The sequence below is a fragment of the Panthera pardus genome, unplaced genomic scaffold (assembly GCF_024362965.1).
Source record: "Panthera pardus isolate Hobbes unplaced genomic scaffold, ASM2436296v1 HiC_scaffold_7, whole genome shotgun sequence".
NCBI classification, from domain to species: domain Eukaryota; kingdom Metazoa; phylum Chordata; class Mammalia; order Carnivora; family Felidae; genus Panthera; species Panthera pardus.
Window position 1 is genome coordinate 27376209 of NW_026527002.1, and position 14147 is coordinate 27390355.

The 14147-nt window shown below is 34.7% G+C and overlaps 1 protein-coding gene across 3 annotated transcripts in view; it reads right to left on the minus strand.

The window, feature by feature from the left end:
* Positions 1 to 14147, minus strand: part of IL7 (interleukin 7) — a 95322-nt gene that overhangs the window by 45506 nt on the left and 35669 nt on the right. For 2 of the 3 annotated variants that reach the window (XM_053896220.1, XM_019453329.2), the window contains exons 3-4: positions 3119 to 3199; positions 1894 to 2025 (exon numbers count right to left, since the gene is read on the minus strand). In XM_053896220.1, the coding sequence (XP_053752195.1) occupies positions 1894 to 2025; positions 3119 to 3199 (213 nt within the window). The remainder of the gene's footprint in view (positions 1 to 1893; positions 2026 to 3118; positions 3200 to 14147) is intronic. The other variant, XM_019453330.2, reaches the window with a different exon arrangement.

Sequence of the window (14147 nt, forward strand, 5' to 3'; positions counted from 1 at the left end):
TCTTTGCTGACTCCAATCAAGCTCTGCCACCATGAACCACAGAACTGATTATTTCACTGCTATTTGTGTCTCCTTTCCAAGACCTCCCCACCCTTGGTAGCTATTTTGAAATGTCTCTTAACTCCATCGCAATCACTCAGGGGATCCACTTTAAAAGTTGAATTCCCATGGCATTCCCATGTCCAGCACTATGTTAATGCCTGTGAGATATGAAAAACTAATATAGAAGGGTATACTAACCGGGACAAAAGTAGAATTTTAATCAACATGAAAATAAAGTTAGCATTAATTTATTAAATCCTGACCATAAATTTTAATAAGCTTTATCCATCGGAAGCAAAATGAATTAAATAACAATAAAAGCTGATAACATGCTTGACTCATGAAGGAAATTCACTGTAGCTAAATTCAAAATTTAACATTTTGCCTTATAATTTCAAGAAAAAGGTGGGCTGTATCAGGTTAGTTAACTTTGTAAGAATTTAATTTAATTTCAAGATAGAAATTATTTGTGTATTTTCTTCTACAATTAGTTGATTTTGGAACATGGTATTCCATGCAACATTCAACACATGAGAGAAGGAATTGCAAATATATAGCATACCTCTAACCCTTACTGCTTCCTAAGCCAAGAGTTGATATCACCAGTTTTGTCTGCAGACTTCTCAGTTCAGCCCTGATTTGAGACTTTATGTTCAACATAACTTTTCCAACAACAGTCACTATTAAGCAACTGGATGTATAAGCAATAAGAAGCCTATCTGCCATTCCTCCATTAGACAGTGCTTTGAAATCACTCTAAATAAGGACTAAAAGGCAGTCGCCTGGAGTATATGCCTTCACAAGATGTAAGCTTGGCCTTGATGGATGCATAGAACAGGATAGTCCAAAGTTATAGAAAAAAGGACAGTAGAAATTCCACATAAAGGACTAACATAAGTAAGGGGAAAAAGTTGGAAATAAGCTTGGTAAATCCAGGACACCAAGAGGAGACTGGCTTGCATCAGGTAGATAATGTAATGATAAATGAAGTTCAAATTCCATTGTTTTTATTTTCATCACTGTCAATAGGGCTCAAAGATAATTTTACCATCTCACCTTCTGTGGGCAACTACTAGTATTAAAAAACAGAAACACACATGACCCTTTCCCTATCATGAAAATGTTAAAAATTTCTTTTTAAAAAAGCATAAGAAACTTTTTGGCTTTCTCTCACAGCTGGTAAAATTCCTCAAGGGGGGGGGGCAATGGTAATAATATATTTGTTGAAACTTTTTTTAGTACTAAGCACTTTACATGAATTATGCCATTTAATCCTTTCAACCTCCTATAAGATACTATTTTTTTCTCCATTTGCACATGAAGAAACAGTTGCCTAGTGTCAAGATAGTGTCTTCCAAATTTTGTTTTGCTGTTTATATTTCATAACCACTAGCAGACAAGTAGGGGAAAATTAGCCCTATATATTTATCAAAATTATTTTAAAAAATAAAAAAAATTGTTGGACATATATATATGTCCAGTTTTAACACGTAAAGATATTTGTTAAATACATTAGATGATCTCTTTTATTGGCTATGAGTTCTTATAAATGTGTACATATACGGATTAAAATTATTAATGTGTTTTAGAGGTAAAAATTTATCACATTAGCCTCTTGGAAAGTTATTATAGCAATGAAGTATGCAGTCATTTATTTTTATTCTTCTTTCATAAACTATTTGCCCAGCTAAGAATTGGTAAGATTTTCCTCTACTAGAGTTGAGTAAATGTACTTAAACCTCAGGTAATAATAAGCACTTAGAATTCTAAGATAATAGATACATCCATAAGAGAATTATAGCATCCTATCAGAGGACTAGTTTGTATTTCTGTTCAAAGTAAATAACTTACCTTGGGGGTACAGTTCAACAACTGTAACATGCCCTGTGAAACTCTTGATAAGTGGAGATTGAATTCCTCACTGTTATTCACTTTGACAAAGTGCTTCAACTTGTGAGCAGCACGATATAAAAACACAGCTTCCTATTATAGAAAAAAAATCAGAAGGGTTGTGGTTCAAATAAAATATGAAGAAATGATAAGCTTTCGTAAGGAGCCTAAAGCCAGAGCTGTGCTGCCAAATAATGCCTCACCTCCACCCCAGATTTCCATTCCAGTTAATCACATGACTGACAAATAACTAGACTAAAACTGTGTAGCTCCTAAGTGACAGTCTGAAGTCCCTAGAATTTGGTTTAATGATTATTTGACTTTTTAAAGTCTCCTTTCTTTATAATATACATTTATGATCTCATCACTTATGAGTGAGCATATAATAAGATTATTCAATTTTAAATGAGATAACCAAAGGAGAGGGCTTCTGGAGGCAACAGTAATGAAAGGTATGTGATTTCTCTTATTATTTTTGTACCTTTTGAGCTATGGATGAATAGCTGGCAATAAGAAAATCAAGGTCCATATTCACTTCAAACAAGTCTTTCAAATATTTAAAGAAATTAAAATTAAAAGAATTTATGAATACACTATGAGATACTATGAGGTTAACTTGGTTACTGTGAAATTAAAAAAGACTTGAATATCATACTGGTTTCTGTAGATGGAAATAACACATAATATTTTCTGTAGAAGGAAATGACACAGACTTTTGTTGTAAGGTTTGTAAGTTGTAATATTCCACCAACCAGAGGTAGTAGTTGTTTGAAGATAAACAAATATTGAAAGAAAAAATTTCAGAGTCCTAGAAGTAAATTATCGTCATGACATGTTTGTGAATATGCAAGCAATCACTCTAACAAATATTTTGCTGCAGAAGAATTTCAGAAATAAGGGATATGTATGTCTTTGAATTCAGCAGCTCTTCTAACATTTTCAAAGTGAAAATAGAAATGCTAAAATAGAAAAAAATTATTTACCAAATAAGCATAAGGATCTTTGTAAAATAATTATAAAAGAAGACCACAGTATAACTTAATAGGTCAATAGGAACTGTCTGGTGAGAAACAAAAGAATATGACATGAATATAAGCAATATAATTATCTCTAACAGACATACAAATAATATAAGCTTCTATAAAGTCAAATTTGAATGACATAAATTCCAAGTAATTATTATTACCTTATTATCATCACATGCATGTTTTTTAAAAACGTTAGGTTCATTATTCGGGCAATTGGTACGATTTTTTATCATGGTGTCCTGTAGAAAGTAATTATATAACAGTATGGTTAAATTGGGGACTTTTCTAATATGTAGCAATTTTTAAAACAACGTTATAAAACTTTGTCTTAATATATGCATTTTAAGGAAAATAACTTTAGCCTGGTTCAGCTGACTAGGCATAAAGAATAGTTTTCTGTAGTTGAAGAATAAACAAATATATATACAACCCCTCACATCTTTAGAGCTTCCCCCAGACTCCATAATTTAATCCCAGAAGTCACTGAGAGAATCTGGTTCATTTGGGGAAATAAAAGTAAGTACCTATTTCAGAAGTTATGTTATGTAGACAAAATACTATAAAATTTGAAATCATGAAGTTGAGATGCATTTAAGAGGTTTTCCAGTCCGGTTTCCTGCCACTACAAAACAGCAACAAAAGAAACTTACATTAGAATAAAAGAAAACCTCTTGACACAGTGAAATTGATATTTATTCTACACAGCTTTTTTTAATCCAATTTGTCTGGGATGCTTGAGATAGAACTTTGCTAGAAACAATGGGATTGAATGTGTGTGTGTTGTAATGTAGGAGTACGGAGGCAGATAGTACATGTTCATTTTTCATTTCTAAGGAATGTAGTATTAAAATGTGGGGACTACTTGAATCAAGAATTTAGTTGAGGTATTAGGAAGAACTTCCTAAGGATTCAGATTCTCTTATGCACAGGATTGGACTATTCTGTCAAGCAAACCAGCAATTCCATGCTATGAGAGCTTCTAGAAAGACTTCAAGTAATCTTAGCCTACAGGTTGTCACCAAAGAAACAGGAGAAATGGAGTAATGGCAAACTTTAGTCATGGGCTTCTCTCAGAAAAGTGTGCATTACTCTAGTTACCCGTGAAAAGCATAAATGGTCTCTGGGTATATGTTGGCCTTAATAGTAGTATGTACTATCTGCTTTACCTGCAGGAATTAGTGTCTGAACATTCATTTAACCACTCAACACTTACTATCAGCCAAAGTGCAAGGTCCCTGCCCAGCCCTATGAGAAAAAGAGACTAAGAAAACACAGTCCCAGTTTCTTGTGCCATTTGATACAAAGGGCAGGTGCTGCATCCCTCGGACACTTTTATATCACTTTTTACCTTTGGAAAAGTATGCTTTTGTAAACAGAAAATTTGTTAGTGTCAACCACCCCCATTATACTGAAAATGTCTCAAGTGAAAATGGGTATATTTTCTATAACTCATGTCGCCATTATACACATTCTAGAAGAAGTAGTGAAGAATTGACATTTGCCTATTAAATCATTTTCCTATGGATATCCATTTAATTCCAAAAAACCCAATAAATCATACATATATTTCTCTTTGATAAAACACAGAGAATTTTTTTGTCATGACATTATTTTTAAAAAGCTATAGAAGAGACTCTATAGAGAACAAACAGGTTGCTGGAGGGGAGTTGGTGGGGGGATGGGCTAAATCGGTGATGGGTATTAAGGAGGGCACTTGTGATGAGCACTGGGTGTTATATGTAAGTGATGAATCACTAAATTCTACTCCTGAAACTAAAAGTACACTATATGTTAACTAACTGGAATTTAAAAAAGAACTTGAAGCATTTAAAAAAAAAGAAAAAAAGAAGATAGGCAAATGTGTGGCTAATCTGTAATGTTTTCCAATTTACCAAAAATATACAAAATATACACAATTAGTACATAATTAGTATATTTATTGGATCATTTTAACAAATTGCATGGCACATGAATATTTGAAAAGCCATTTGGTGAAGCCATTGCTCCCAGTATTAAAAAAAAAAACAACTCATTGATATGTAGTCATATGTTGTTGTATGTATGTATAACATACAGAAAGGTAATGTTATGCCAGTTGATTTGTTTGCCAAGTGCTTGTTATAGTATATAAAGAAGTGACAATACACTTAAAAGGTTGACTTCTATAGAGGTAACAATTATTGACTCCAGTGCATTTTATGAATACATTAGCAGGTGCACATGAGTGCCAATTACAGTTGGCTTCTGAAATTGTTTTTATGCAAACTTGATGAGAAGGATGGCTCAGACTAAGGTCAATGGAATCACGGAGTTGAGAACCTTAGATATCCATCTCTTGACTTACTTTACTTGATTTATCAATAATAATTTCTTATAGGCATCATGACATATTCGAAGATTTCTTCATATTTATTATGAATAGGTAAAATCAAAAAAGAAAAGCCAAGATCACATTGACTTTGAACTGCAATATTTTCCAGTATGAAACATGTTACATAAATTGTTCTAAAAATACATAATGTCCTTTCAATTATAAACTGACATGTCTTTCAGTATAATTTTCTTCTTGGGAATTTTTCCTATTATGTTTGTAACAGTAGCTTTTTCAGAAACACTAATTGTATATAAAATGGATTTCATCTTTTCTTTTATATATTTATCTTTGATTTTTAAAAATCTCATTGTGTTTTTCCCCCATATCTTCCATATGCCTGTTCTAACACAGCACTTATTCCTTGTTCCATCTATCCTCCATTTTCCCCCTAAATCTAAAGAGCTCACCTTAATTTTCTCTATTTTCTCTTCTCTTACATTGTATTATTTTTAGATCTTTTTACTTTGGTTTCTTAGAAAATGTTGAGAAGAAAAATTTTGACATTTTCTACTGCTTTCATGGATAATTCATCTTTGATATGAATTCATTTTTCTCATCTATGTATTCATTTGCTTATTTATGTGTTTATTTGTTCATTTATTTTGGTAGTATCAATACATAGTCTTTTTATTGTCTGGTTATCTTTTGAAGTGATGCTAAAGTAAATTAGATGATTTTTCAGCCGGTATACAACTCTTCCCTCCACCTTATCAGAGGACGTATTAGTTTCCTAGGGCTATTGTAGAAAATTACCAAAAACTTGGTGGCTCAAAAAACCCAGAAATTTATTCTGTCACAGTTCTGGAGGTCAGAAGTCCAAAAGGAAGGTATCAGAGATTCTAGGAGAGAATCCATTGTTTGCCTCTTCTTTCTTCTGTTGGCTACCAGCATGCTTTGGCGTTCCTTGGCTTGTGGCCACAAGGCTCTAGCCTCTGCCTGCAACTTCATCAGCTTCTTTTCTGTGTTTGTTAGATCTCCCCCTGTGTTTCTCTCTCTTCTTTTTCTTCCAAGTTTTTATTTAAATTCCAGTTAGTTAACATACAGTGTAATGTTAGTTTCAGGTGTAGAATTTAGTGATTTAGCACTTAAATACAATACCTGTTGCTCATCACAACAAGTGCACTCCTTAATCCCCATCACCTATTTAACCATCTCCCCATCCACCTCCCCTCTGGTAACCATCAATTTGTTTTCTATAGTTATGTGTCTGTTTCTTGGTTTGCCTCTCTTTTCCCCAACAATGTTCATTTGTTTGGTTTCTTAAATTCCACATATGAGTGAAATCATATGGTATTTGTCTTTCTCTGCCTGATTTATTTTGCTTAGCATACTACTCTCTAGCTCCATCCATGTTATTGCAAATGGCAAGATTTCATTCTTTTTGATAGCTAAGAAATATTCTAGTGTGTGTGTGTGTGTGTGTGTGTGTGTGTGTGTGTATACTATTTCTTATTTATCCATTCATCAGTCGATGACATCTGGGCTCTTCCATAATTTCGCTCTTGGCTATTGTTGATAGTGCTGCAATAAACGTCAGGGTTCCTGTATCTCTTTGAATTAGTATTTTTGTATTCTTTGGGTAAATAACTAGTAGTGCAATTGCTGAATTGTAGGGCAGTTCTATTTTCAACTTTTTGAGGAAGCTCCATACTGTTTTCCAGATTGGCTGTACCAGTTTGCATTGGCACCCCCACCTTTCTCTTATAAAGAGAATGCCACCTGTGATGGCATTTAGGCCCAACTGGGCCTAAATCCAAGATAGTTTCATTATGTCAAAATTCTTAATCACATCTGCAAAGACTCTTCTTCCTTATAAATTTCTAAAGATTTGAACCTGATGTCATCAAGTGACCATAGCCTCCTGTAGAGAAGTACTTCCCTGCCCATTGATGTTGAGTTTGACCAAAATACTGTGCTTTTGGATAGTGGACATTTGCAGATGGGACAAGAGCAGAGGCTTGAAATGTATTTGCACAACTGAGTTGGGCTACTTACACCAATGTCTTTCAACATGAGAATAAGCCTCTGGTAGCAGCTTGTTCATTAGCTAATACTGCCTACTAAATTATCACAAAACTTAGTAGCTTAAAACAAGAAACATTTATTACCGTATAGTTTCTGGGGCCCAGAAATGTTGGAGGAGCTTAACTGAGTGCTTCTGACTCTGCATCTTCCGTGGAGCTGCAGTCAAGATGTTGGCCTTATCTGTAGTCAAGTGAGGCTTGACTAGGTCTAAAGGATCCACTTTCGAGAGGTCTTATTCACATAGCTATTAGCAGGAGGCCCCAATTTCTCACCACATGGGCCTCTCCATAGGTGTAAGTATCCTTACCAAGATGGTGGCTGACTTCCTCACAAGCATGCAGTTCAACACACAGCAAGGAGGAGGCTACAAAAATGTCTTTTATGACCTGGTCAAAAGTCACACACTGCCACTTCCATCTTATTCTATCGGTTGCCAGTGAGTCACTAATTACAGTCCATACTCAAGAAGCAGAGAATTAAGCTCCATCTCTTCAAAGGAGCATCAAAGAATTTGTAAACATATTTTACAACTACCACATAGCTGTTCCTTCTGGGTCCTGTGACCCACAATGAAGCATGTAGAGGTGATCGAGCCCAACCAAGTTGCATACCTGTGATTTGGAGATAAATGCATACTGTTGTATGTCTTAGTGCTGTTTGTTATGAAGTAAAAGCTGACTCACAGAAAACTATTGCTTTTTGGATCAATTAATGGCCAAAAATAAGGTAGGAAGGGGGAAGAGTAATGGCCCGGGGCAGCTAGTACCTTCAGTTCACATATATTGTCTTAGAACATTCTTACTCAATTAGCATCACAAAGAGATAGTTCTCTTCTTAATTTTTCTTTTTCCTTTTTTTTTTTCCTTTAGGAGAGAAGGTCAGTCTGGCCTACATGGAATCTTCATGGTCACATGTGTCTAAATGAACTAATGTCTATTGCTGATAAATGATTCTGGTCATCAGCTACATGCTATTTCTTTTCTATCTTCCTATTCATTTTGTAGGACAAGGCTGATTCTAAGGATTGGGGTTTTGACGCAGAAGATAAAGATTCAGACTCATACCTTGCCATTCTCTGAAAATGAACTTGTTGCCTACAGAAATAGTCTTAATTTCTGATCATCACTATCACAGCCTATCCATGGTCCAAAGCCTTGTCCCATATAAAGATTCATTTGGAGGGCCTTTTCAAAGTGAGACTTATTTTTGGTGAAATCTGTACTACATCTGAAATTTGAAAAGGTGTATATTGCTCTTGGAATCCTATTTTAATTGGTACAAATTTTACCATTTGTCAGGTAGCTTAGCAGACTGTAGTATGAATTGGTAGTTGATTCTTAGTGTAAATAAAATGTCATTCATTTATTCTTCAATCAAATACTTGTTGAGCATCTACCATGTACTTTACAGTAGTAGAGACAGAACTGTGATCAAAATCATAAATGGTTGCAAACTTCAGGAATTTTACTGTCTGGTAGCAAAGACAGACATTATTCCAATAATCACAACCAAATCCAAACTTGATAACTGTTAAGAATAAAGGGCATATGCAGCCATGAAAACCTATACAAGAACCTATACAAGATTTTACTTAAGAACCTCAGTGAATCGGGGCGCCTGGGTGGCGCAGTCGGTTAAGCGTCCGACTTCAGCCAGGTCACGATCTCGCGGTCCGTGAGTTCGAGCCCCACGTCAGGCTCTGGGCTGATGGCTCGGAGCCTGGAGCCTGTTTCCAATTCTGTGTCTCCCTCTCTCTCTGCCCCTCCCCCGTTCATGCTCTGTCTCTCTCTGTCCCAAAAATAAAAATAAAAAAACGTTGAAAAAAAAATTAAAAAAAAAAAAAAAAAAAAAAAAGAACCTCAGTGAAGACTTTCCTGAGAAAGAAATACTTTAACTGAGATCTGAACCATGAGTGAACTAAAGAAAGAGAAAATAGAGGAGGATTTGTGATGTAGGAAACTGCATGTGTGGCTACATTTAAATGGGGTGGGGGGGGGGGGACAATGACAGATATGCTTCTGGAAAAAAAGAGTAAGGGAAAGCAGGTGTATAGCTGAGAAAGCAAAAGAAATCACTGGTTCTGCATGAAAACAGAAGGGCTGGAAGAGACAAAATTACGCAGGTGCTTAAGAACATGTTAAAGAGCATTGTCTTGATCCTAAAAGCAAGAGTTAATGGCTAAATACCTTTTTCAGAGATTATATTAATAGCAGTCTGATGAACAGAAGAATTCAAGAAGGTATATGCATGAATCTTTAGGAAGCTATTGCATTGTCTGTGCTTGAGATCATGGTTTATTGGACCTGGTGGTGGGAGAGAATGTAGAGATAGGTGAATCTTTAGGAAGCCAATTTAACATGATTTAAAAATTAAAGTTAATGGAGATTGACATACCAAGGATGATTGATGGTTTTTCTGGTACTGTGTTGCAATTTAATGAGAAAGGGAATAGTAGAAAAGGTGGAGTAATAAGTCATGTGTGTGATTTTAAACAGATGAAGTTTGAACTGATGTTCAGAGATCTAAGAACAGATGTCAAATAGACACATACATAGAAAAGTCAGAGAACTGTAAACAAAACCAGAAGAATAGATTGTTTTAAAGAGGTGAAGTTCCATTATCTAAAATGCCAACTAAAAAGTCAAGTAAGTGGGGCACCTGGGCGGCTCAGTTGGTTAAACGTCTGACTTCAGCTCAGGTCATGATCTCGCGGTTCGTGGGTTTGAGGCCTGTCTCAGGCTCTGTGCTGACAGCTCCAAGCCTGGAGCTTGCTTCAGATTCTGTGTCTCCCTCTCTCTCTGCCCCTCCCACACTCGTGCTCTGTCTCTCTCTCTTTCAAAAATAAATAAACATTAAAAAAAATTTTAAAGGTCAAGTTAGCTAAGTTCTGTATGAAATTTATCCATATAAAAGGAGCAAACTAAAGTAGAAAAAAACTGATAATAAATGGTAATACTAATGATGGAACATAAAATATTAAGCAGATATTATATTTGTTTTCAGGTAATGTGTGTGAACAAAGGAATATGCTTATAATAAAACACCAAAAGAAAAAAATATTACATAAAGCATATATTCAAATGTATGTACATATGCACACATATGAACATATATAGGAGAGGCTCTCTTAACTGATCAACATTAAACTAACTTTCTAGTTTATCTTTTCTGTAAAAACATATTGGCCAATGCCACAGCACACTGAACACCCCCAACTAGTAGTCTAGTTCCTGACATACTCATACATTTTTGCTCTTATGACTTGAGTTGCATATTTACTAAGTCAATTCCTTAACACTGAGTTATAGTCTGGCATGTAAGGAACTTAGATGCTGCCACTCTGTCATAATAACAAGTAAAAAGCTGAACCAACCGAAGAATCAACAACTCTTTATATCTGTCAGAAAAGGGAGTTTACAGGGAAAACTGCTGCCCCAAATATTGGAGAGACAGACAGATAGATACAAATAATCACAATTTATAGCGGCATAAATCTCCATGGGAGCCAGCTAGACAGAAAAACCTAATCCATAATTTATAATTTGCTGAATGCTGAGTGGACAAGTTTGAGAGTTAAAACTCCAAGGGTACCCTATCATCAGTGTGTGTGTAGTGGGGCGGGGCGAGGCACACTCTTCTGAGTTTTTCCTATAGAAGTTCTATCAGTTCCTCACAGTGAATATCTAAGAAAAATCCCCATGTGCTTCTGGCAGAGGGAAGGAAACAAAACGATTTTCAAATATGTCAGAGCATTATGTTGTTCTTAACAAGGCCTACCTCAGGAGAAACTAGTTAAACAGAACCTAACCTGATGGGTTTTATCAGAGCCCAACCTATCTGGGGTAAGGGAAATATCCAACTCCATCCCCTCTAGCCATCTTGTCTCACCTAACATGGGGAGATACTGAGAAGCATGGGAAAGTTTACAGTCCAGGGGCACAGACTCATCAAAAGACTGAGACCTAATCATAGTGATATAAAATGTTCCCTTTCTCCCCACGTCTTATCACTTCATTACTCAAAGCCTATTTGCCACAGATGCCTGTTCAATACATCATGTCCATCCTTCAATAAAAAAATTACAAGGCATACTAAAAGGCAAAAGGCACAATTTGAAGAGACAGAGCAAGCATCAGAACCAGAATCAGGGCAGAGATGTTGGAATTATCAGACTGGGAATTTTACAGTAAGGGCTTTATTGGGAGAAGTAGACAACATGCAAGAAAAATGGATAATGTAACAGAGAGAAATTCTTAGAAAGGATATAAAAATAAATTCTAGAGATCAAAACTCTTATGATAGAATAATGATCTTTATTAGAGTAGACATGACTGAGGAAAGAGTCTCTGAGCTTGAGAATATGACAATAGAAACATCTAAAACTTACAAGCAAAAAGGAAAAATACTAGAAAAAAATCCAGAACAGAGTCTCTAAGAATCCTGGACAACTACAAAATGTGTAACAAACAGTGGGAATATCAAAAGAAGAGATAAAAAGGAACTCAAACAATATTTAAAGCAATAATGACTGAGAATTTCCCCCCAAATTAATGCCAGACACCAAACCACAGATTCAGGAAGCTCAGAGAACACTAAGCAGAATAAGCACCCCAATCCTATATCTAGGCATATTGTATTAAAACTTTAGAAGATCAAAGATAAAAAAAAAAAACTTGAAAGAAGCCATGGGTGGGGAGATGGTTGGGCAAAAATCTTACCTATAAAGGAAGCAAAGATAAGAATTACATCCAAATTCTCAGAAATCACTGAAGCAAGAAGAGAGTAAAGTGAAATATTTAAAGTGTTGAGAGAAAAAACCACCAACCTGAAATTCTGTGCCCTGAGAAGTTATACTTGAAAGAGGAAAGAAACAAAGACTTTCTCAAATAAAAGCTAAGGTAATTTGTTGTCAATAGACCTGCCTTGAAAGCAATGTTAAAAAAAAAAAAAGTACTTCAGAGGGGAGGAAGATTATATAGGTCAGAAATTCAGATACACACACACACACACACACACACAAAGGGAAGAGCATCAGAGAATTAATAAGTAAAGATAAAATAACAACTTTTATTTTCTTATTCCCTAGCAGTTCATTTAAAATAATATTAGCAATGATGCATTTGAATATATATACATATATATGTATATATATATATGTATACACACACACACACACATATATATATATATAACTTGATTATATATATGTGTGTGTGTATGTATAATGTTTGCTTATAACTGAAATGAATGAAAGCAATGATATAAGTGACAGGAGGAAGGAAGAAAAGGATTGAGAATATTTTGTTATTTTAAGGTACTTGTACCACCTGTGAAGTGGTATAGCATTATTTGGAAATGAACTTGGATTAGTTGTAAATATATATGGAAAACTCTAGGGTAGCTCCAAAAAAGTAAAAAATGTATAATTTCTATACTAACAAAGGAGAGAAATTGAATTATATAAAATTTCAAATCACAAAAGGCAAAAAAAAGAATGGATGGAAAATGAAAATAGGAACAAAGAACAACAAATAGAAAATAGTAAAAAAATATATAGTAGGCATTAATCCAACTGTATTAATAACCACTTTAAATGTCAATAGTCTAAATACATCAATTAAAAAACATTGTCAGATGGATCAAAAGGACATAACTCAAGTATATATTGTCTACAAGAAATGCACTTTTTAAAAATTTTATTAAAAAAAAATTTTAATGTATTTTTTTTTTGAGAGACAGAGCATGAGTGGGAGAGAAGCAGAAAAAGAAGGAGACAAAGAATCTGAAGCAGGCTCCAGGCTCTGAGCTGTCAGACATGGGACTTGAACCCACGAACTATGAGACATGGGGCTTGAACTCATGAACCGTGAGATCATGACCTGACCCAAAGTCAGAGCTTAACCGACTGAGACACCCAGGCACCTCATCCCCCTGAACGCACTTTAAATATAAAGAGACATGTAGATTAAGAGTAGAGTGATGGAGACATATATACCATGCCAAGACTAATGAAAAGAAAGGAGGGGTAACAGTATTAATTTCAGACAGAGATGACTTCAGAGCAAGGAAAGTTATCAGGGATAAAAATGGGCAATACATAATGGCAAAGGAATCAATTCTATTCTTAGTGTGTATGTGCCTAATAACAGAGACAAAATAAATGAGGCAAAAACTGATAGGATGTAGAGAAATAAATGAATCCACTATTATAATTGGAAGCAATAACATCCCTCTCTCAGAAATGGACGGATCTAGCAAGCAGAAAATCAGTAAGGACATTTGAACACAAGTTGAACATAAGAGCACCATCAGTTAACTGTATATAATTGACATCCATAGACCATTTAATCCAACAGCAGATTACAGATTCTTCTCAAGCACACATGGAATATTATCCAAGACAGACCACATTCTGGGCCATAAAATAAACCTTAACAAATTTAAAAGAATAGAAATCATACAATGTCTGCTGTTAGATCACAATGGAATTAAGCTAGAAAGAGCTAGAAAATCACAACATATTTGGAGATTAAACAACATACCTTGAAGTAATATATGGATCAAAGAAGAAATTTAAAGAGAAATTTTAAAATATTTGAAATAAATAAAAATGAAAATATCATTTATCAAAATCTGAGATGCAGTGAAAGCAATCCTTAGTGGAAAACTTAAAGTATTGAATGCTTTAAATTTGTGTTAGAAAGGAAAAAGTATCTGGAAAAAAAAAAAGGAAAAAGTATTGATTTTGAATATATATATATTGAAATCTAAGTAAAAATCTAAGAAAA